The sequence below is a fragment of the Protopterus annectens genome, chromosome 2.part1 (assembly GCF_019279795.1).
Source record: "Protopterus annectens isolate FY-2018-M chromosome 2.part1, PAN1.0, whole genome shotgun sequence".
Classification (NCBI taxonomy): domain Eukaryota; kingdom Metazoa; phylum Chordata; order Ceratodontiformes; family Protopteridae; genus Protopterus; species Protopterus annectens.
The window spans coordinates 480,438,288-480,464,402 of record NC_056729.1 but is presented as its reverse complement, the minus strand read 5'-3'; the positions used below and the strand labels follow the sequence as shown (position 1 = coordinate 480,464,402).

General features: G+C 40.9%; 1 protein-coding gene across 6 annotated transcripts in view; it reads right to left on the bottom strand.

Annotated features, from left to right (window-relative positions):
- INPP4B (inositol polyphosphate-4-phosphatase type II B) overlaps positions 1–26,115 on the bottom strand; it is a 4,727,932-nt gene that overhangs the window by 1,383,687 nt on the left and 3,318,130 nt on the right. For all 6 annotated transcript variants that reach the window (XM_044062266.1, XM_044062271.1, XM_044062267.1 and 3 more), the window contains one exon: positions 10,895–11,072. In XM_044062266.1, the coding sequence (XP_043918201.1) occupies positions 10,895–11,072 (178 nt within the window). The remainder of the gene's footprint in view (positions 1–10,894; positions 11,073–26,115) is intronic.

Here is a 26,115-nt window from a genome sequence, read left to right as displayed (position 1 = left end):
GTAATATGTGTGTTTGGCGCCTTTTATGTAGAACAGACTACTTGTCAATGGCGTCAAAGAATATCATAACATCTCAGTGACATGAAATGTAAAGATCAAGCACTATATTTAAACATTTGGACATTCACCATCAAGCATAGTTTAAAGTTTTGGCTATTGCTATGATTAGGGTTAGAAGGGCTAATTATTTTGCCTTAAAATTCCTTGATGAGCAGGAAAGAAAATAGATTTTCTACTTAGGAGCATAATACCCACCAGGGTATTATAATAATAAAAATAATAATAATAATAACAATAAGAATTAATATAATAATAATCTTAATTAATTTTTTAATATTAAAATGAGTTTGGCTGTGATTTCACCAACCAACCACTGGGTGGAGCCTTGATATTCTTTGAGGGATTTTTTAGGAAGCTCAACATGTGCACTGTAGTTGATTTTTTTGGTATAGTATCACTTAGTATGAAGGAAGAAAATGCTAAGTCAGCTTTGGCCTGGCTGAGAGTTGGTGGCTACTAGTCAGAGAAATATCATTTGTTTTTAGCCTGTTGCTGTCTTCACTGAAATTAAAATAATACTGAAAAGTAAATATTTACTCAAGGGTGGTGGAAGTGTTTTTGTGTTTGTTGCAGTGCAATGAAAAAGTATTTGCACCCTTCCTGATTTCTTTCTTTTTTTTTTTGCATGTTTGTCACACTTAAATGTTTCAGATCATCAAACAAATGTAAATATTAGACAAAGATTACCCAAGTATATACAAAATGCAGTTTTTAAGTGATGATTTTATTTATTATGGAAAAAACTATCCAAACCTACATGGCCCTATGTGAAAAAGAATTGCCCCCTAAACCTAATAACTGGTTGTGCCACCCTTAGCAGCAACAACTGCAATCAAGCATTTGCGATAACTGGCAATGAGTCTTTCACATCGCTGTTGAGGAATTTTGGCCCATTTTACTTTGCAGAATTGTTTTAATTCAGTCATATTGGAGGGTTTCCGAGCATGAACCACATTTTTTAGGTTATGCCACAACATCACAATTGGATTTAAGTCCGGGTTTTGACTAGGCCACTCCAAAACCTTCATTTTATTTTTTTAAGCCATTCAGAGGTGGACTTGCTGGTGTGTTTTGGATCACTGTCCTGCTGCAGAACCCAAGTGCGCTTCAGCTTGAGGTCACAAACTGATGGTCGGACATTCTCCTTTAGGATTTTTTGGTAGACAGCAGAATTCATGGTTCCATCAATCACAGCAAGTCATCCAGGTCCAGAAGCAGCAAAGCAGCCCCAGACCATCACACTACCACCACCATGTTTGACTGTTGGCATGATGTTCTTTTTCTGAAATGCTGTGTTACTTTTACGCCAGATGTAACGGGACACACACCTTCCAAAAAGTTCAACTTTTGTTTCGTCAGTCCACAGAATATTTTTCCAAAAGTCTTGGGGATCATCAAGATGTTTTTTGGCAAAAGTGAGATGACCCTTTATGTTCTTTTTGGTCAGCAGTGGTTTTCGTCTTGGAATTCTGCCATGCATGCTATTTTTGCCCAGTGTCTTTCTTATTGTTGAGTCATGAACACTGACCTTAACTGAGGCAAGTGAGGCCTGCAGTTCTTTAGATGTTGTTCTGGTTTCTTTTGTGACCTCTTGGATGAGTCGTCACAGCGCCCTTGGGGCAATTTTTGTAGGCCAGCCACTCCTGGGAAAGTTCACCACTGTTCCATGTTTTCTCCATTTGTGGAGAATGGCTCTCTCCGTGGCTCGCTGGAGTCCAAAAGCTTTAGAAATTACTTTGTAACCTTTTCCAGACTGATAAATGTCAACTACTTTTTCTCATCTGTTCCGGAATTTTTTAGATCGCGGCATGATGTCTTCATTTCTGGGATCTTTTGGCCTACTTCACTTTGTCTGACAGTTTCTATTTAAGTGATCTCTTGATTCAACAGGTCTGGCAGTAATCAGGCCTGGATGCAGCTAGGGAAATTGAACTCAACTTTCCCAAAAATGTGATTAACCACAGTTACGTCATGATTTAACAAGAGGGGCAATTACTTTTTCACATAGGGCCATGTAGTTTGGATAGTTTTTTTCCTTAATAAATAAAATCATCACTTAAAAACTGCATTTTGTGTTTACTTGGGTTATCTTTGTCTAATATTTAAATTTGTTTGATGATCTGAAACATTTAAGTGTGACAAACATGCAAAAAAATAATAAATTAGGAAGGGGGCAAATACTTTTTCATTGCAGTGTAGATACAGATATATATATATATCCAAAACACATACACACACACACACACACACACACATACATATGTGTGTGTGTGTATATATATATATATATATATACACACACACACACACACACACACACACACACATATATATATATATATATATATATACACACACACACACACACACACACACACACACACACACACACACACACGGATTCACTTCATAATCTCAAAATACTGAAACATCGAATTTCATTATCTCGAAACTATAAAACCGAATCCACAAATCACCGAAACTACAAAACCCGAGCCCAAAACCACGAAATTCAAAACACTGAACAAACCGGATACACTACCCATACGTACACCACAACACCCACATCACAACATAAACAAACAAAAACTACACACATACACAACTCATACACACATAAGCAGGGGGGAAAGCCCCCCTGCACCCCCCACACACCCCTACTTATATATACTAACTCCGAGATCGCACAAACAGGAAACAAAAGCAAACTCACACACGCACATTCTCCAGTCCCTCACACACACACACATCAAACATATCAGCACACCCAAACACACTCTAACCCCCACTCAAATCCCTTACAAAACACTCACTTACCTGACAAAACACCTAGATCCACACACGGCACCGTGCACCATAAACACACAATCCCGGACATCACACATAGTGTAAGGCCATAACCGCGAATTCGAGATATTCGAATTCGCGATTATGAACTTTCGCTATTTTAAACATTTGAGTTTATAGTCTCGAGATAATGAAATTCGACACTTCAGTATTTCGAGATTATAAATGGCTCCTATATATATATATAGATATATATAGATATACACACACACACACACACACACACATATATATATATATATATATATATATATATATATATATATATATATATATATATACACACACACACACACACACACACACACACACATACACATATATGATGCTCCTGCACTGGCCCAGTAATCAAGGAGCCTCAATCCTCATCAATGGCAACAGTGGGGAACATACACTACATACAGTAAAGTGCAATTTCCCCTAGGAGAACACAGATCACAATCAGTCTGGGGCTGGTTTCTCAATCTTTCTCCAGATCCCCAATAAGACTCCTCCTCTGGAAAGTCACTGGGGCATTTTTCATCCCAAAGGGCATCTTTGTGAACTCATACAACCCGAAAGGAGTCACAAAGGCTGACCTCTCTCTAGCGCTGGGAGTCAAGGTCACCTGCCAGTAACCCTTGGAAAGATCAATAGTGGTAAGATACTTAGCCCCACCCAGCTGCTCTAGGTCTTCATCTGTCCTAGGCATGGGGTAAGCATCTGACTATTTAATTTCCTGTAGTCCACACAAAACCTGGTGCTGCCATCCTTCTTTGGTATCAGCACCACTGGGGAGGCCCAGGGACTGCTGGACTCCTGGATTACATCTAGTTCCAACATTTCCTGTATCTCCTCCATCAGAATCTGTCTGACTCTCTCAGGCACCCTATTAGGGGCCTGCTTAATAGGCCTTTGGGGTCCTGTATCTACATGGTGCTGCACCAGGTGGGTACACCATGGTTTCCCAATGAACATGTCCCCAAACTACTGTAACAATGCTCGGATTTCTCAAACCTGGGTAGAGGATATATGCTGGAAGATTGCTACTCCATCCACTGAGGTGTCAATCCAAGCCTCGCTGAGGAGATCAGTTACCAGATCCCCCTCAGACTCCTCCTGCCATTCACTGCAAATACTCAGCACAACGGCCTCCCTATCATGGTAAGGTTTCATCATGTTAACATGGTACAGTTTATTACCCTGACTCCTGCCTAGCAGTTCTACCATGTAGTTAATATCACTGAACTTCCTTATCACTTTGTAGGGTTCCTCCCAAGCTGCTTGCAGCTTGTGTCTGACAGGAATGAGAACCATTATCTGATGCCCTACAGCATACTCTCTAGTTTGAGCATTCCTGTCATACCAGAGCTTTTTCTGCTGATGGGCTTCTGCCAGGTTCTCCTGGGCCAAGTGCATGAGATCCCTGAGCCTTCTCCTGAAGTTTAGGACAAATACCACAACAGACAGGTTGTGGGACTCACACTCACCCTCCCACTCATCTCAAATCAAATCTAGAGGTTCCCTCACCCCATGCCCATACAGCAACTCAAAGGGTGAAAAACCTGTGGATTACTGGGGACCCCCTCTGTAAGCAAACATCAGATGGGGCAAATATTTGTCCCATTCTCTCTTAAACTGGTCTGCAAATGCTCGTAGCAATGTCTTGAGTGTAGAGTTTAACCTCTCAACAAGACCATTGGTCTGGAGATGGTAGGGGATGGTCTTTAGGTGCTTCACCCCACAGGACTTCCACAGACAAGCCAGCAGGTCTGACATGAAATTGGCACCTCTGCCAGGCAATACTTCTTTTGGAAAACCTATCCTGCTGAAAATCTTTAACAAAGCGTTTGCTACCTTTTCTGTCTCAATGGAGGATAATGCCACTGCCTCAGGGTATCTGGTAGCATAATCTACTACCACTAAGATATAATTCTTCCCCGTGGAACTTGGGGTACTCAGAGGCCCCACAATATCCATAGCTACCCTCAGAAATGGCTCCTCAATCACAGGCAAAGGCATCAAAGGAGCTTTCACCTTGTCTCCTGCTTTGCCTACCTTTTGGCACTGCTCACAGGACCTGCAGTACCCTGTTACATCTCTAGAAATCCCAAGTTAATAGAAGTTCTGCATAATACGTCTCTTGGCATGCTTTATGCCCATATGACCTGCAAAGGGAATATCATGGGCTATGGCTAGAAGTTTCAGATGGTATGCTCTGGACACTACCAACTGCTGTATTCTCTCACCCTCTAGCCCTCCCTCAGGGGTCCACTCTCAATACAGCAACCCTTTGTCCCAGTATACAGATTCCCCCTTCCCTTGAGAATCAGGTGCCTCACTGGCTAACTCTCTCAGGCCTTGTAATGTAGGGTCTGAGAGCTGAGCCTGTCTCAACTCTCCCCAGCTCCCCTTCCACAGGAAGTCTAGCATCCTCTGACAGAGGTGCCTCAATTTCAGCCTGGGTACTACCACTCACATCTGCCCTTGAAGTCACTCTGTCCAAGGGAACGTCAGTACCCACAAGCAGCTGTGGCTCACCTTCAGTCTCACTGCTACAGGGTAGCGCCCTCCTTGAAGTAACCACCTCACCAGTCCTGGCTGCAAATGTGCAGTCTGTTTGAGTCCCCCCCAGGCTACCAGACCCACATGCTTGCCTCCGACCTGACTGCATATAACTGCATGCACGCACAGTACTGCATTATCAAAATTATTCCCTATCAGGACATCTGCAGGGATATCCTCAAATACACTTACTTGCTTGTTTCCTTTTCCACCCTCCCAGTCAAGGTGAACCCTAGCCAAAGGTATTTGGAATGGGGTCCCTCCTAAAGCTCTGACTAGAGTTGACTGCCCAAGCAAGTAGTGTTCCTCTATAGCCATTGCAGACTTCACAATGGTTAGGTCAGAGGCTGTGTATCTTTCTTAGCAATGGTCTCTTTCCCATTTACTAAGATAGGATATAACCTCTTTTGGTAGTTTGGTACCCTTGTTGTCTCGAGACAACTTACTGCTAGCATTTTGTCATTCCCACTTGCTGGCTCTCCCACCTTTTGTTCTCCACCTTGCCTCCATGAACATCTATTTGCTACAGGACCACACTGGTTGCATTTAAAACATTTAACCTTTGGTCCTGGACGTGTACCTGGACTAGTGGCTTCCCCTGCTACTGACAGACTCTGTTGGGGCAGTCTGCGCTGCCCACCATGGGTTCCCCTTAGACCCATGAGCAGCAATGGGTGTCCCTTTCCTGTGTAGTGATGCCCTGCTTCTAGGCATAGGGCTCCCTTCTTTCCCAACTCATCTGCGGTACTGCATTATTATCAGCTAACCAGATTCTCATATCCTCAGACAAAATGCTAAGGGCTTGTTCTCTCAACAAAAGGTCTGCCAGCCCTTCAAAAGTGATGACCTGACATCCACTCACCCACCTATGAAAATAAGTGCTTAGTTCAGCAATACATTCGCACACACTTTCATCTGCCTTGCGTCTATGCTCACAAAACATTTTCCTATAAACTTCTGGTGTTAAAACATTCTAACAAACTATTTTTGACTGTATTACAGTTTAAGCAAACAGTATCAGACAATTTAGAAATAAGAGTTACAGCTTTACCATGGAGTAAGGGGGTCAGGAACCATACCTAGAGCCCTTGGTCAACATTGTACTGTTTACATACCCTTTGAAACACATGACTGAAACTATCAAAGTTATCCCCCTCTGTAAATTGAGGAAGAAATTTACTGACCTTTGTTGCTTCTGGGGTTCGGTTACTCCCTTTCTAATTACCTTGATGACCCTGGCAAAGAGTCAGCATCTCCTTCTTAAGTTGCCTCTGCCTCTCATCTTCCTCAGCCTCCAGACGTTGCAGTTTCTCATTTTCCTCAGCCTTGCTGCTGCTTCTATTTCCAAATGTTTGGCCTCCAATTCAAATCTCTAACTCCAGATGGATTTTTAAGTCCCCTGTGGAAAGGTTGAACTGTCCATTTTCTGAGAATTGTACATCTCCAAGGCCAACCTGCTTGTCCTCCTGATTGCTGGTCTGCGATGCAGCTGCACCCAAGACTACAATAATTTCTGCCTTAGTCATGTTGGCATGCACCAGCCTGGCACATTTCAGCCAACTGGCTCCTTGTCAGCTTGCCATACTCCTCTGCTGACATGCTTGCGTGCTCTCCCTGACTAACTAAGCTAACAAAAAAATAAAACAATTGTGATATGAAACTCTGAATGTTCACTGTGTGGATGACTGAGAGTACAAACAACATTCCTTAGTGAAACGGTTTGTAAGCTACAAGAATTCAATATCCACACCACTACAGGCCAATTAATATGTGATGTGGCTATCCCACTGCTGCTAACCAATTAAATATGTGACGCCCCTGCACTGCCCCAGGAATCAAGCAGCCTCAATCCTCACCCCTGGCAACAATGAGGAACATGCACACTGGGAGGATGACAAGTGCACACACAGAAAAGTGCAATTTCCCTTAAGAGGACACAGAGATCACAGTCAGTTTGGAGCTGGTTTCTCCCTCTTTCCCCATATCCCTAATAAGTCTCCCTACTGACACAACTATAGGGTTGAGCTCTCAGCTGAGTGGGCAAGCCAAAACCTCCAGCACCCTCTCTGTCCAAGTAGTGCTTCATGTCCCTGCCCAAGTAGCTGACACACACACACACACACACACACACACACACACACACACACACACACACACACACACACACACACACACACATACACACACACACACACACACACACACTTTGAGATTTGATTGATATACAAACACATACACACACACCTGGGAAAGGCTGGCACAGGTTAATTAGCTATGCTCCTTTCTGCCCAGACTACACAGTAGTTCCAACTGCCACCTACCAACTCTTTATCAGCTACTATAAGGCCCTTAAAAAGGGTGTCCAATCCTGTGTAATGTTACTAATAATCCACATAGTGGTCTGACCAAAAGCAAGTCTATTTAGGAGTGGCCTGTACAGTGTCACCAAACAGATATGCAAGTACTCTAGCAGCTTAAATATGTCTCACAAATATCAGCCACAAAGATAGGTTTAAATATATTTAATAATAAATAAATAGTAAAAAAACAAAACAATACTCAGTAAGTAATCAGTTACATCAGAGTTCGAAATCACAGGAAATATTTAAAACAGCATTGCAGGACAGTCTGAAATAAACAAAGAAAACATCTAAGCTATACTTTACTATATTCCTGTCTGAGTCTAAAAGAGTTACTATGCCCTAAAAAACTTACTTACAGAACAATACACAAGCAGAAGTGCAGAAGGTGGTGATGAGTGGATGTTCCCAGGCCAAACACAAAATACAAAATGCACAGTCTTGATCTGAGAGAGTTCTTAAAGTAATATCAAATATTACTGCAGGGTTAGCTTGGATGACATCACTTTTTGTCACCCGACTTTAGTTCCCAAGCTAACCCCCCAGTGTAGCATTTGACATCTCCTTGTAAAAAATACATATCTTTCAGATGTTTGCTCAGAGCTGTGCAGCTGCCAGGAAGCCATAAAGCAATAAAACACTTCTGCATCTCAAACCTAGTAATTACTTCTCTTCCAAGACAATACAAAAACTTTGTGTCTGCTACTGAACTGAAACTGCGAGATAACTTTTATAGCACAATTGTAAACCAATTTATTTATTTTCTTAAAGTTTTGCAAGTTAACCCTCTATGTTCTAGTTTTTACTGTTAAAACATACACATTTACACAATCACAATAGTTGATATACATTTCTATTCTAAGCCAGCAGAGCATGCTGTGGTTACATTTTAGCTCAGTACTTTACACCTTTACACACACTTCTGTATGAACCATATCAATATTCACAAATGACATAGAATTATTTACAAATTTCCAGAGAGTTGGGCTGGCAGTATTCCCCTTTTGTCAAAATATATATGGGTCTACTTCTGATAATCTAAAGACCACTTACCCGAAGCCAACTTTACTGAGAAGACAACACCAAACTGTTACTTTACCAAATTATCACACTACCAAATTTTTTAGCAGAGTAGGTATGCACTTGGTCAACAATGAATGAAGAAAGGCACTGCAGTATATCAGACCCGCTCAGGTGGGTGGCTACACCTCCCACACACCCCATTGTGAGGGTCTGTGCCACCCACACCCTCCTAACTAAATATACCAACTCTGGGAACACACTACAGTGGAGAAAATGGCAAAATTCCCCATGATGGCCAAGTGCATACTTTCCCTGTTAAAAAATTCTGTAGTATTACCGTTCAGTAAAGTAACAGTTTGGTGTTGTCATGTCAGTAAAGTCGTCTTTGGATTAAGTGGTCTTTCAATTATTAGATGTAGACCCACATATACATATATATATATATATATATATATATATATATATATATATATATATATATGTACACACACACACACACACACACACACACACACACACACACACACACACACACACACACACACACACTAATAGCACATAGCCACATGTATTCTGTTGAATGCAGAGATTATTGAGTCTTTTATCAGTCATAAATCTTCAAATATATTTGTGGCAAACTGTGACAGGTACTGAAAGGAGCAACATCAAATGCTGCATTTAGTCAGGAAATGTATGTGTGGTAGCAATAATTGGGGTTTACAGTGTGTGCACAGATGTCTCTGAGTTATGACTAGGGAAGGGAACAGATGTTGTGATGTATGCTCTGTTTAGAGGTACTGTTAGAGAAATGCTTTTTAGTTAGGGCTGGGGCTAGGTGCAAGGGTAGGAGTAATGCTTTTATTTTGGACTGGGACTAGGCGTAGTGGTAGGAGTAACTTTTTTAGTTACGGGTGGGGCTAAGGGCAGGGTAATACTTTTTTGTTAGGCAGGGGCTAGGTGGAGAGGGTAGGGTGTAAGCTTTTTAGTTAGGGCTGGGGCTAGGTGTAGGGATAGGGGTAATGCTTTTTAGTTAGGGCTGAGGCTATGTGCAGGAACAGGGGGTAATGTTTTTAGTTAGGGCTGGGGCTAGGTGTAGGGCTAGGGGATAATGTTTTTTTAGTTAGGGCTGGGGCTAGGTGTAGGGGTAATATTTTCTAGTTAGGGCTGGGGCTAGGTGCAGAAGTAGGTGGTAATGCCTTTTTAGTTAGGGCTGGGGCTAGGTGCAGTGGTAGAGGGTAATGCTTTTTGGTTAGGGCTGGGGCTAGATGCAAGGGTAGGGGGTAGGATTAGCACACACAAGTAAGGTGGTGCAGAGGGGAAGATACAGCTGTATATATGTCTTCTGTCTTGGTCTCTGCTGTTTGTGCTGAGACACCAATAAACATCATGTTATCTTCTTTAAAGACGAAACAGGCGTAATTGTTTTAAGAAAACCTGCATACATTTTGCACAATGTGTTTTATTATGGGATATATATATATATATATATATATATATATATATATATATATATATATATATATATATATATATATATATATAAGTGCACTGCTGGTCAAAATGCAACTCTGTTGCTAGTATTCATTGGGATAACACTTTCTTCAAAGTATGTTTTAATTTTTTTTTTGTTTCATTATTTCTTATTGCTCTTTTACTTACTTGTCTTTTCTTTAGGGCAATTAGTTAATCTCTTCTAGGTGCTAATGACTCATTTTATCTTATGTCAAGAAACAGCAATGACATATACATGGTCCTATACAAAGCTTAAATATGTTTTATGCACCTAGTGCCACTTTGGCTACTGTATTTAAAAGCCATTCAGTTTTGGGTAAAGACAAACTAATCTGAAATACTTAATGAAAACTAGCATGCACTAGTTAAGATGCAGTGTAGACATTACAGAAAGCTATAAACTTGAAATACACAACAAACTTTGCCTTGTGATGCTCTACAAAAGGCAATTATTAAGAATATTCATTAAAAATCTCCCAAGGATGTGTTTATTTCAGATAAACACATAGACACAAACACTCTTAAGCACATAAAGATATGACTCTTACTTTTTCTGAAAGCATCTTCAAAGACTCCTTCAAGCTGTCTGATGACTGTTGCTGTGCTGAATGAAGCAGGAGGTCAGCATGGCTTGATATGAGAGGCTGTAGTTGATTAATACTACTGAGGACCTCTTTTGCCTTTTCAGTGTGTTCTGTGGAATAGTAAATACACTGGTACCCAGTGCTGCAGAGAGAGAGAAGCAGACATGTCAGTAATACAACTTTACTTCAGTACAGCAGTAGGTATACAAGAATATATTCTGAATAGTTAAGTTGTTCCTTGCGCAGAGTAGTATATTTCTTATTTGCAAATGGCCTTTCAAGATATTGCAACCTGATTCATCAAATCTCAAAAATATCCGGCCTACATTTCTAAATAAACACAAATAAATAAATAAATGAAAAGCAAGGCTCACCACCACCTTACACCATAGACAGCAACTTACTCCAGACAGACTGATGCTGTCATCAGAAACCTTAGCACCTACAGGGAAACTCCATATCCTTTGGACACCATGTAGCAATAGTAGCCAGGAAATCCTTGCCTGTCACCCAATTAATAATTAAAAGTGTTTCATCATGGTCAAATTAAGTTATCCTTCCTATATGCTCTGCCATGATCACACCAGTTGTAGAATATAATGCCCTTTGTTTATGTATCTAACCAAACACATCATACAGCTAGAAAAAAAAAGCAGAGATTCCTAACTAAAATGCTCACTAGAATAAAGAACATCACCTACCAAGGCAGGCTCGAAGTTCTATGCCAACTTTTTCTGTCTTTTATAAAGTCCGGCACAGTGATGTGTATCTAATAAATAATATCAAATAAATTGCTCCATCGTGGACACTCCAAAACACCTAGCCCCTCTAATTTGACTCAAAATGTTCACTGAAACTGTCAAATCATTAGCTAATACCTTACCACCCGTACCACCTGTTGCCACCACTGAGTCATGCTTGACAACCAATTTACCCCACATATTACATCTGCAGCCTGTTCCAACATCTTTCATATGCACCCTACTTCTTAAACTTAAACCTTGCACTCCATCAGCTGACCTCCTACCAGCTGAATATCTGCAAATGGCAGCTGGAGTACTTGCCTACCCTATTTCCATCTTAATTAACAGAACCATTACAGAATGTTCCATCCCACATCTATGGAAAGTCTCACATATTATCCCACTCCATAAGGGAAGTAACTCAAATGAACTCTCAAATTTCCACCCCATAGCCCTACTTTCCCCATTAGCAAAAATTATGGAGATGTATTCATCGTTAACTACTTGATCATCTCCTCCAAAATCACCTACTAGTGGACTGCCAGCATGGCTTTAGACCATTCCATAGTACTACAACAGTACTCCTATCCTTTTCAGACTGCATTAATAAAAACTGTAACAACTTACTATCCTCAGCCCTCTTCATTGACCTCTCCAAAGCATTTGACATGGTGAATCATCAACTGTTGTCAGACACACTTAAATCTCTGTCATTAGACACCCAGACAGTCAAGTGGTTTAAGTCCTACCTAGGAAATAGACAACAAGCAGTCCTCTGGGACAATAAATTATCCACTCAGCTCCCTATCACACTTGGAGTCCCACAAGGCACTATTCTGGGACCTCTACTATTTACTATTTTCATTTATGATCTGAAAACCTCCTTTCCACAAGCCACCTGTATATAATATGCCAATGACTCAATATTAATATGTAGAGCCTCCTCGCCTGCAGAACTTCAAACCAATACCCAAAAAGTATTTACCTTAGTTGAAAACTGGTTCCATCAATGCTGACTCCTCCTTAACTCCAAAAAAAGCTAACTACTATTGTTCACTCCCACTCAAAAGTCCCCTGCTATTAACTTCACAGTTATATCTAATAATGGTACTGAAATAGCTCCTGACATGACCACCAAACTTTTAGGTGCAACAATTGACCATAATCTTAACTTTGACATACATATTAACCAATATATTAAATCAGTTAACAGAAAACTTGGTTTCCTTTATAGACTTAAACCCTTTCTCACAGCTTCAGCTAGTACTATTGCCCAAACACACTTAATCTCCACCCTTCTCTATGCCTCTCCAATTTTTACAAACCTCTCCAAAAGCAATATCAATAAATTGGCAACATCTTATAATAACATAGCCAGATTTGCCACTGGGACCCCATTTAGAACCCATCACTGCCAAAATCTCAAACTACTAGAATGGCTGGAATTGCAAAGTCAACTTCTTATCCAGCAACTTACTATCATTCATAAGATCACGCATTATCCCACAAATACTCCCATACTCTGTAACCTTATCAGCCCATATAAAAACCTTACAACCCCATGATCAGCCAGTAGGGTACTAGTATCCATCTTAAAATCCAACAACAAATCTGGGTATTGCCTGTTTAATAACTCTGTTGGTAACACTTGGAACACACTTCCAAGTGAACTAACATCCCTTTCATTCACCCCACTTTTTAAGAGGCAAATGAGAATCTTCCTAAAATCACAATGGCTATGCCCTTGCACCAATCCAGACTGATACTATCTCCTCTTGCCTGACCACCTTTAATGTCTGTTATACCTACCTCATGTTGCTTTGTTTTTTCTCTATGTGTTCTATTGAAGAAGCACTCTTCCCATGGAACCAATATATAAGTAAACCTACTGTTGCTTTGTTTCTTCTCTATGTGTTCTACTGAAAAAGTGCACTTCCTACAGAAAAAATATATGTATAAAAAATAAAAAAACTGTATTCTGCAGTATCTCTTTATTAGAAACACTAACATTTCCTGTTTATGTTCTGTCACTGTACTCTGCAATTGGATCTGTCAATAAAATGTTTTTAGCTATGTCTGACAATAAGTGTATTTGTAAAATGTTATGATTTAATTGCTATGTAACTGTTGTAATGTTTTGGAGCTTTTTTCCCTGGGCCTCCGCTGAAAATGGGCATATATCCAGTCGGACTATCCTGGTCAACAAATGTAAAATAAAATAAATAAATAAAATAAATCTAGCATTCTTAGCTGTTAAGGAACAAATCTCCTTAGTTTCATAAGTAGTTACTAGTATGTAGCCTCAAAGACCATGTTGAAGCCAGCAGTTACTAGCATGTAGTCTCACAGACCAGTATGAAAACAAGTCTAATTGCTCAATTGCCATGGAGAGATGACTGGCTGAGTGACTTGCTCAGAGTCATACACAAAGCAAATAGAGTCTGGGGGAATCAAACCTTGGATTTCAGGAAGAAGGTCATTAACAGCCCATAGTCTTAATTCCCTGTGATAACTCCCATAACTATCCTTGATCTACAGCTTCACACTGCAAATGGCTTCACCAATACTTGAAACTCCATCAACAAATAAATAAGACAAGCTGGATAGACTGATTTGTTACTCACTGCTTCCCTGTCTCTGAAATAATTTTTCCTTATATATCTATATATCTATATATATATACACACACACACACACACACACACATATATATATATATATATATATATATATATATACACACACACACACACACATATATATATATATATATATACACACACACACACACACACACATATATATATATATATATATATATATATATATTATATATATATATATATATATATATATATATATATATATATATATATATATATATATATATATATATATATATATATATGTAAAGAGAGAGAGAGAGATAAACACATTTATATCCTTGCCTCCTTTAAGGTAAACCCTGGTGACTGGGTTAGCACCTGTAAATTCTTCCTGGATCTAATCTGATTTGCCTTCCAATGGGTGGGGTGCCTAAGAGGGTAGGTATTGGCAAGGTGATTATGGCCCATGGACTGACTCTGCCTTATAAACTCTGTGAATTTACGAACAGACAATACAGAAGATGGTAACACTTCTTACTAGCCCACTTGATCCTGTCTACTGGACTACATTGCCAAAGTTTGACAGCTACTTGACAATTACCAAAACAGCAGTCAAAAGTCACATTTTGACAGCTCAAAAGAGCTGTCAAACTGCCAAGGAGATGCACTCCAAAATTAAAGAAGCTATCAACAGGCAGTTTCAGTGGTGCCAAGCAACATTTACATAAAACCTGTTTCTTTAATGTATATTTTGTTGCTATACAGCAGAATGCAAAATGTTAAAATTCCACTAGAACCTCCATCCCATATCACAACAACAATCAAAGAAGCACAGTGCTGAAGTAGAACTTATTACTACAGAACAGTGCTATGTTGTCAATGTTTGTTCTGTCTCACAAAATATACAGCAAAATACCACAGCACCATGCCAGACAGAATGATACTACAAATGTCACATGTTGCTTTTTATTATTATCTGTCCAGAACTCCAATTCTTGGAGTAACACTTGCTCAAAAACCCTTTGCCAAATGTTCAACAAACTTGTACTGTTTTTTGCATGAATGATGTCAGAATAAAGTGCTTACTTTGTTTGAAGTAAAATGGTATCACAGTAGATTATATGGACGTTCAGATGATTTCTCCCAACAGAAGAAAAACATTCTCATGGCTTCTTTAAAAAATACTGTCATGTTTCAGAAATCTTTTGGGCATAGCTTTCAACTTCTTTGCTTAAGAATCAGGGACAAATCCAAAATGGGGGGGGGGGCAAAGCCCCCAAATAAGGGGGGATTTTAACTATTAATCTAATTCACTTAAAAGATTATTACAGCAATATTTTTGCATCAATGCATTTTCTGAACCATAAGAAGTATCAAAATCTTAATTTCTGGTATTCCAGACTGACTGTAAACCTCAGTAATTTCCTAGAAAGTCAAAAGTTTGGCGAGGAACAGGGTAAAAATATGAGGACAAATCAGGAATGTTCTAGGTGTGTATGTCAGTAAATGAACTTAAGAAAAAAGATATCCCCAAACTCCTTCATCTCATCCAGTTATGCAAATTTATTATTGCCAGCTTTCCTGCTGTTTGTCTGGTCGACCAGCGTGAACTTACAACTGACCCATTCATATATAGGCATACTAACGCAAGTAGCATATTTCATTACTTTTTATTGCAATTTGAGGCTAGCAGAATGCTACATAAAAAATATTTCAGATTTGCAGAGGTGTTGTCATGTTGTTCCTCTTGTCTTTCATTTTCTCCATCCCCAGCCTGACCCCATCCCCTCCTGCTCGCAAAGTGGTACAGTCTGGACATTCTGACCTGGTGATTTATTTACATCAGTTTACATTCCTCAGTATCTCACAGCAAGTTAAAATTTGTTATGTAAATAGAACGTGTGTCATTTTTATTCTTCATTTAATTATTCATGCTCTGGGTCTCCTTCTAGAACAGAGAAAGCAGTCAGGAATTGCTTGAGTTTTAGCTTGGGGATGTAAGTCTGACAGATACATTTTGTTGCCAGTAAGAGAACAGAAAGTTGGTATGACTCCTGAGCTGCCTAAGTTTGTGTCAGACTGCAAAGAAGCCTTTGGGCTGTGAGGTCAGTTAGTCCTCAGCATTAATATGAGCAGATTTGCATACTATGTCTTTTCCCAGTCACTTGCAAGTTGTGGTCCAGCTCTCAACTTCTTTGTTCAGGAATCATGAACAAAGCCAAAAATAGTGGGGACAAAGAACCCAGATAAGGGGTATTATTCTAATTCACTTAGAAACTTAACAGACCAACATGTTTTACATCATATGCTCTTTCTGAGCAATAAGAAATATGAAACTAGTAGCTGGGCAAAACAGATTGACTGTACTGTAAACTTCATTTATTTACCAGACAATCAAAATCATTATAAGGGACAAAAACATGAGGCAAAATCATGGATGTTCTGCAAAATGAGGTACAGTGAAGAGCAATGTCTAAGGACAAGGTAGTGTACTATCAGGCTTGCTCTTTTTGAGTGACTGGCTTTAGGTTCAGTATACAGGGTTGGAAGTGTGGCCTAATGGTTCAGGTGTATGCCTTACAAACACAAGGTGTAGGGTTTGAGTCTCACAAAGGATAATTGGCTAGGCTTAGAATGGCTTGCAAGGATAGTTAGCCTAGTACTAATCTATGAACCTATATATGAGTTGCATGCTGATTTTTGGAGCACTGTACAATGATTTAAGTACAAATATGTTTTTATATGACATATGACCAAGCATTGCTGCCTTTCCATCCCTGTTTCAAATAATATTTAAAAAAATGCACGGGATGCCTAAGCAACTGTTGTGAGAAGTGGGAAAATAAGCTGCAAATTTTCAAGGGGTTTGGGGGAAATGGTTAAGCTAAGTAGGCCATTGTCTACACCTATATCAATAGTCATTTAGAAATCTAGCCACCTATCTCATCATCTTCTTTCAGCTGTTCCCGTTAGGGGTCGCCACAGCAGATCACTCGTTTCCATTTTTTCCTGTCCTCTGCATCTTGCTCTGTCACACCAACCACCTGCATGTCCTCTCTCACCACATCCATAAACCTTATCTTAGGCCTTCCTCTTTTCCTGTTACCTGGTAGCTTCATCCTTGGCATCTTTTTCCCAATATACTCAGCATCCCTCCTCAGCACATATCCAAACCAACATAATCGTGTTTCTCTGGCTTTGTCTCCAAACCTTCCAACCTGGGCTAACCCTCTAATATACTTATTTCTAATCCTGTCCACCCTCGTCACACCCAGTGCAAATCTTAACGTCTTTAATTCTGCCACATCCAGCTCAAACTCCTGCCTTTTTGTCAATGCCACTGTCTCCAACTCATATAACATAGCTGGTCTCACTACCCTCTTGTAGACCTTCCCTTTCACTCTTACAGGTACTCGTCTGTCACAAATCACTCCTGACACTCTTTTCCACCCACTCCATCCCGCCTGTACTCTCTTCTTCACCTCTCTTCCACACTCACCGTTACTCTGAACTATTGACCCCAAGTATTTAAACTCATCCACCTTCGCCACCTCTACTCCTTGCATCCTCACCATTCCTCTATCCTCCCTCTCATTCACACACATATATTCTGTCTTACTCCTGCTGACCTTTATTCCTCTTCTCTCTAGAGCATATCTCCATCTCTCCAGGGTCTCCTCCACCTGTTCCCTACTCTCACTACAGATCACAATGTCATCTGCAAACATCATAGTCCACGGGGACTCCTGTCTGATCTCGTCTGTCAACCTGTCCATCACCATTGCAAATAAGAAAGGGCTCAGAGCTGATCCTTGATGTAACCCCACCTCCACCTTAAATGCATCCGTCACTCCCACTGCAGACTTCACCGCTGTCACACTACCCTCGTACATATCCTGTACCAGTCTTACATACTTCTCTGACACTCCTGACTTCCTCATACAATACCACAACTCCTCTCTAGGCACCCTGTCATATGCTTTCTCTAAGTCTACAAAAACACAATGCAACTCCTTCTGACATTCTCTGTACTTTTCCATCAACACTCTCAGAGCAAACATCGCATCTGTAGTGCTCTTTCCCGGCATGAAACCATACTGCTGATCACTAATCATCATGTCCCTTCTTAACCTTGCTTCCACTACTCTTTCCTACAACTTCATGTTGTGACTGATCAGTTTAATCCCTCTGTAGTTACTAGAGCTCTGCACATCACCCTTACTCTTAAAAATCGGTACCAAAACACTTTTTCTCCATTCCTCAGGCATACTCTCACTTTCCAAGATTTCATTAAACAATCTGGTTAAAAACTCCACTGCCATTTCACCTAAACACCTCCATGCTTCCACAGGTATGTCATCTGGGCCAACAGCCTTTCCATTCTTCATTCTCTTCATAGCTATCCTTACTTCCTCCTTGCTAATCTATTGTACTTCATGATTCACTATCCCTACAGCATTCAACTTTTTCTCTCTCTCATTCTCTTCATTCATCAACCCCTCAAAGTACTCTTTCCATCTCCTCAACACACTCTCCTTGCTTGTGAGTATGGTTCCCTCATTATCCTTTATCACCTTTACCTGCTGCACATCTTTCCTAGCTCAGTCCCTCTGTCTAGCCAATCGGTACAGGTTCTTTTCTCCCTCCTTAGTGTCCAACCTTTCATACAACTCTTCATATGCCTTATCCTTAGCCTTCGCCACCTCTCTCTTTGCCATGCACCTCATCTCCTTATACTCCTGTTTACTTTCTTCATCTCTCTGACAATCCCACTTCTTCTTTGCCAACCTCTTTCTCTGTATACTCTCCTGTACTTCCTCCTTCCACCACCATGTCTCCTTGTCGTCCTTCCTCTGTCCAGATGTGATACCAAGCACCTTTCTAGCCATCTCCTTTACTTGCTCTGCTGTAGTTACCCAGCTATTTGGTAACTCTTCACTGCCACCCAGTGTCTGTCTTAACTCATCCCTGAACTCCACCTCACAATTACCCTTTTTCAATTTCCACCATTTGATCCTTGGTGCTGCCCTCACACTCCTCCTCCTCCTCTTAATCACCAACGCCATCCTACAAACCACCATCCTATGCTGCCTAACTACACTTTCTCTGGTCACCACTTTACAGTCTCCAATTTCCTTCAAACTGGCCCTCCTACATAAGATATAATCCACCTGTGTGCATCTTCCTCCACTCTTGTATGTCACCCTATGCTCCTCCCTCTTGTTAAAATACGTATTCACCACAGCCATGTCCATCCTTTTTGCAAAATCCACTACCATCTTACCTTCTACATTCCTTTGTTTAACACCATACCTACCCATCACTTCCTCATCCCCTCTGTTCCCTTCACCAACATGCCCATTGAAATCATCTCCAATCACCACTCTCTCACCCTTGGGTACAGTCATCACCACGTCATCCAATTCACTCCAAAATTTTTCTTTCTCATCCATTGCACACCCAACTTGTGGAGCATATGCACTAACAACATTCATCATTACACCATCAATTTCCAGCTTCATAAACATTACTCTATCCGACATTGTTTTCACTTCCAAAACACTATTAGTATACTGTTCCTTCAGAATAACTCCTACGCCATTTCTCCTTCCATCCACACCATGATAAAACAATTTGAACCCAACTTCGATACACCTAGCCTTACTCCCCTTCCATCTAGTCTCTTGCACACACAATATACCAACCTTCCTTCTGTCCATCATATCAGCTAGCTCTCTCCTATACCAGTCATACTGCCAACATTCAAAGTTCCAACCCTCACTACCACAGTCCTAGCCTTTTTCCTCTCTTCCTGTCTTCGGCCACGTATTCTGCCTCTTCTCCTCCTTTGTAAAAAGTAGCAGATCCCAAGTCCTCAGCTCGAACAGGGCAATAAAACCACAATCCACTTCCAATGCGCAGTATAGAAAGATGTCCACGTATCACAAAACACAGGTTTATTACCACAAAATATACACTCCAGTAAAAATCAAATTGATGTCAAGTTTAGCGCTTTCATCTGAATGAATCAGACTTCTTCTCCTCCTTTGGCCAACAGCAGCCCAATTTCCGACAGCACCCTGTTGGCTAACAGTACCGGTGGCGGTCGTTGTTAACCCGGGCCTCGACCGATCTGGAATTAAAGTATTTATTGGTGTCTGCATGAAATGATTTGGCGAAGTTTTACGCCGGATGCCCTTCCTGATGCAACCCTCCCCATTTATCCGGGCTTGGGACCGGCACAAAGAAATGCACTGGCTTGTGCATCCCCAGTGGCTGGGTTCTCTACATATGTAAATAAACATATATATTTATAGGTATATGACAGTCATTTGGTCAATGTTTCAGTTTATCAGCTGAGTTTTCAGTGTATTTCTTTAATCAAGTAGTGCTTTTCTCAACTAGAACTATAGCTGACATTTGGTAAGCATACTATAGTACCTATAAAGCTATTATACACAGGTGGCTGGTTCAGTAACCATGAAGTTGGCATATTTAGGTAAGGAGGTGTGGGTAGGCTGAACTACCCATGCTGGCAGTGGTCGTGGACAACTCCTCTCTCCATGTAAACAGTTTGCAAATGCTAACTGTAAGTGTGATTAATAGATCTACTATTTTGTTCACTGAGAGCTCCTCTTTGGTAATCCAACAGATGTCATAGGATCATAGGAAGTTACTAGGCTATTGGCCCTGAGGCTCTTACAAGCCTAGCCAAGAATTTAGCCCATGTTCCAAAAAGTCATCACCCTATGCCACTGTCAAGCAGGGAAACAGGTGGAATCCCAGGGGTGTATTTTCTGTTCCCCATCCAGTTATCCAGGCTGCACTTAAAAAGATTTAATGAAGTACTCTGCTTTACATGGAGTGGGAGTCTATTCTACAAAAGGAGGAGAATCTGGGACACAAATCTGTCCTACCAACAAGTCCTACTGATGTCACAGACCAAGTTGAGGACACACATGTGGGTTACTCAACTGGAGCTTGACTTAAGATCATGCAGTAGTCCCAGCAGGGCAGGGTCTGAGATTGCTTTGCATGCCAGACAGATGTCACCTCTGAGGAGTCTGTAGGAAACTGAATAGAGGGACAGGACTTTTACCCTATCTGTGTAGGACAGATGTTTGAGGCCCTGGATTCTCCGGGTGAGAAACCTCTGTGGTCTCTCCAGCTGCTGCATGTGCTTTGTAAGGTACATGCCGAAAGGGGCATTGTACTCAATAATGGGTCTTATAAGGGAAGAATACAGGGATGTTATGACAACCTTGTCCCTGGATGAGATAACCTTACTAATGAGGTGGGCCATGTAGAAAGCTTTCCATACAACAGAGGCAATATGGTGGTCAAAAGTCAGTTTGCTATCAACCTGGGTGCCTAAGTCTTTCACGACTGACTGCATGTTTAGTGCCTTCTTATCAATGTGATGATTTGAGGGGACGTCACACTCCTCAAAACGGATGATAATGAATTTTGTGGCATTCAGTTTGAGGCCATGTTTCTAGCACCCATCATTTGTTTGGGTGAGACCATCTTGGAAGATGTCCATATCACAAGGGGAATTGATGACAGCACCCAGCTTGCAGTCATCTGCAAACTTGGTCAGCCATAGATTTGGCTTGCACCTCTGAGCAGTATATCCCAAACAGCAGAGGCCCCAAGACCAATCCCTGGGGTACACTGCTTGTTACGGGTCGCTACTTGAGGTGGCTTCCCCTATTTTGACTAGGTGGGTTCTATCAGTGAGCCAGTTTGCTACCCATCTGGTAACATATGGATTGATGCCTAGTTGAGAGAGTTTATCTATTACACCTGAGTGGGGAACAGTATCGAAGGCCTTGGCCAGGTCAAGGTAGGTGGTTTGTACCGTCTTCTCCTCTTCTATGGCCTTGGTGACTGTCTCAAAAAAGTCGACCAAATTTAACAGGCATGACCTCCCCTTGACAAAACTAAACTGTGTGGGATCAAGTGTCTGGAGGTTGCCAATGTCCTTGTTAATGAGGTCCATGGTAATCTGTTCCATGGCCTTGCAGATCAGGCTAGTTAGGCTGATGGGTCTATAATTTCCCAGAGCAGTGTACTCCAAGAAGGCAGTGAATGCCGTGACGTCAGAGAGGAATACATTTTACTCATTGGGTTCCTGGTCTTTGTTCTTCTTTGTATTTGCTGTTGCTTTGCTGTTGTTTTTGCTGTGTGGGATTAAATGTCTGGAGTTTGCCAATGTCCTTGCTAATGAGGTCCATGATAATCCGCTCCATCGCCTTACAGATCAAGCTAGTTAGGCTGATGGGTCTATAATTTCCTGGAATGGTGGATGCTCCAGCTTTGTGCAAAGGGATGACAGTAGCTGTCCTCCACTCGACTGGGACGAAGCCGGTACACAGCCTTTGGTTGAATAGGGTGCCTAATGGTAAAGCAAGTTCCTGCCTGAGTTCATGTAGGATGCAGCCTGGGATGTTATCGGGTCCCAGGGAGGCTGTATTTTTTGCCTTTCAGAGGGCAGTGATGACTTGCTCTCTAGAGATAAGGGGAGGGGGGCAGGTACTGGGGATGTCCTGTTTTACTGATGAGGGGGGACAGAGGAGTGAAGTTTTCACTGATCCTTTCTGCCAGCAGGTTGGCTATATCTACAGGGTTTGTGTATGTGGTGTCCTTGAACACCAGTTCTGAGCAGATCTGGGTGCTTCTCTTGAGATTACTGACATACGTGAAGAAAACCCTATGATTGCCTTTAGTAGATGTGTCCAGTTTGGACTCAAAGTTTACTTTGTAGTATTTCGCTAGTGTTTTTATTTGCTCGTTCAGGCTAAGGAGAGATTGCTTCCAATTAGACACCTACTCCTTCTTGGTCCTGCACAGCAATTTTTTCCTTTTATTATAGAGTTTATTTACTGTAGATATCCACCACACAGGTTTACTCTTCCTTGAGGAGGATGATTTCGTCCTGCTGGTATTCCTGATTCCATGCAGCTATATAAATGCTCATATAGTACTTTAGTGTAGGTTTGGATGTATGTGCCAGTTCCTGTGGAGGGGGACGGGGCAGTGAAGCTGTTTATACCTTCCCTCTGGAGGTTGTAATCAGCTTTGGAGAAGTTAAACGAATAGGAAAACTGCACCAAGCTGACACACCAAGAATTTAATGAAAAATAAAAAAATATACAAATAGTGGTGAGCGCTTTCATGACTAAACTCATTGCTTCATCAGACAAATGAATGAAACTAAAGACAACATTTATAGTCTAACTAATAGCTGACATTTAAAAATCACATGTTTGTTTAAGCCCATCACAGATCCTATTATAGGACGATTAAAACATATACAAAGTAACAATAATTGTATATAAAAGCATGTACATATAAGAAACAAGTTAAAACAGATGGTGACTTCAAAATGGACTGCTTTGTGATTGGATCTTACCAGGGATGATGACACTGTAGGGATGCCGCAGTGGTTATTCATGTTGGTTAATACCAAGTCCAAGATATTTTCACCTGTTGTGGAGGTGTCAACCAACTGGTCCAAGGCATTTGCAATGACGACATCAAGGAATCACTGGGCATTTTTGCTTTGGCATGAGTATTTCTTCCAATCTATGGTTGGACAATTAACGTCTCCCAGGATCAGGGTAAATGGTTGAATTTTGATAGATTTGAAAAGGTCCAGATAGGTGGAGTGGGCATCTTGAGTCAGAGTTGGAGGCCTGTAGCTAGCTATGATTTGAACTAGGGTCTTGTCAATTGTTAACTGCACTTGCAGTATTTCCTGTGCATCATACCGTTTGATCAGCCTAGAGGTGTGTATGTCTTTTATATATACTGCAACTCCACCTCTTTTTGCTGCCCACGGTTTGGGGTCTGAATGAATGAAAGCATGAGTAACCTGGTATGACTGGGGTACTCTCCGCAACTTAGAACCAGGTTTCTGTGACTGTACAAATGTCAGCTTCTTCCAGGGTTAAGAATGCTTGCAATGAGTGCAGTTTCATGTTTACACTCCTAGCGTTTAGCAGCATGACCTTTAATTTACGCTTTGATGAAATTTTCATGTTGGTAGTTTTGACCTCATGGCATTGCCTAAAAAAGGCACTATGGGGAGGCAAGAGCCTTTGCCAGGAGCTTGAAGCCCAAGGGAGACAGATGCAGGCCATCTCTTGCAAAGCATCGAGGCTTGTCAATCATGTCATGCTTGATGTAATTACATCTCTCACAAATTGTGTTCCTAGGTGGTAGTAGTAGAGGGTTGTCCGTGTACATGAGGCAGTCTAGGTGGTAGTAGTAGAGGGTTGTCCGTGTACATGAGGCAGTCTAGGTGGTAGTAGTAGAGGGTTGTCCGTGTACATGAGGCAGTTGCTACACTGTTTAAGGATGCCCATATCGACCAGACTGGCAGGATAAAATGTAGAAAATTGTCCATCCATATTTGTCAGAAACTGAAAGAGCTAAGAGGGTAAAGGGGGGAAGGTCTAAGAGTAGTACTACTAGAAGATAACACAAGTGCTACTAAGGGAAAATTTGTAGCTGGAATACCTCAGAAAGGGTTAAAAACTATGCATCTGAAGCTCTGGATGCAGCAGACCTATATCTAGTCTATGATACTCAATTATAAGGTTAAGAACTCGGTATAAAAAAACTCACAATGAAGCACAGATTAATCACTTATAATCAAAAGAACAGAACTTGCCGTATGAAAAAATACAGTTAAACAACGAAATGCAGTTAAACAGTAACAAACTGCAGTAGATAGCAATGAAATATAGTCAATCAGTAGACTGCTTTGAAACAGTAGCTCACAATCGCAACAGTAACAGACAGCACAAATAAAGCAGTGATGTCAGCCCCTTTTTGCAAATAAAATGCTTTTCTTGTAACTCTCCTCTCTCTCTCTCCCACTTTTACATTTAATTTTACATTAAATTATAGTTCCAGTCAATTCTCTGGTCAGTGTGTAAACTTGCTGAAGGGGTACTTATGTATTATCGCAACCAGATTGCGACCAGGAGAAGAAGCTCTTCTTCAAGCCATTTTCCATGCAAAATATGTACTGAAAGTTTGTTAAGAGGAGAAAATAACATTCCTTGCTACTTCTTTGTACATGTCTTGCCGAAATATAGAACTAGTTTAGCTTTTTTTGGGACGGTAGTCGGGTGGACAGACAAGGAGCTGTGAGTATTGTAACACACTAACGACTTTTCCCCATTCACCCATGGTAGCTGTTTAAACCAAAAACTTTTTGAAGTGCATGACATCAGTTATGCACACTTTAACATTTCAGCACAGAGAAGTGGATAGTCTTTTAATAAAATTGGTGGTGAAATTTGTCATCATAAGCATACTTCTCAACCGTGCACAGAAAATTGAGTACAGCACTCATCATATCAGTGAGGAATGTTTCACGTTCAAATGCCGTAGCCTTCCTAACATTTATGTCACTGCAAACATTTTTTTAAATGAGCTAACTTTATAACGGCAGTCTTTTAAAATCTATCTTCGCTTTAACGTATTTTTTCCAATCTGTTTACGACTTTCTGGGGAATTCGTGAAGAAAGCAGGTGACAGATTGGTCCTAACAATATTACACAGCGGCCAAGGTATATGATGGTCTGATCATCCAGAAATAAAATCAACTTACGTAAAAAAATTTACAGAGCACATAGTCAAATGAAAATGGATTATACTTAAGACACATAGATAGACTGATAGCGTGTGGTAAAAGTGGGAATTACAATCTGAGGTAGTGAGTATGTTATCTGGTTGTGATAATACGCAAGTACCGCTGAAGGCAATAGTGGTTATTCTGTGGCAGGAGATAATTTGTTGCTGATTCTGAAGGGCAGACATT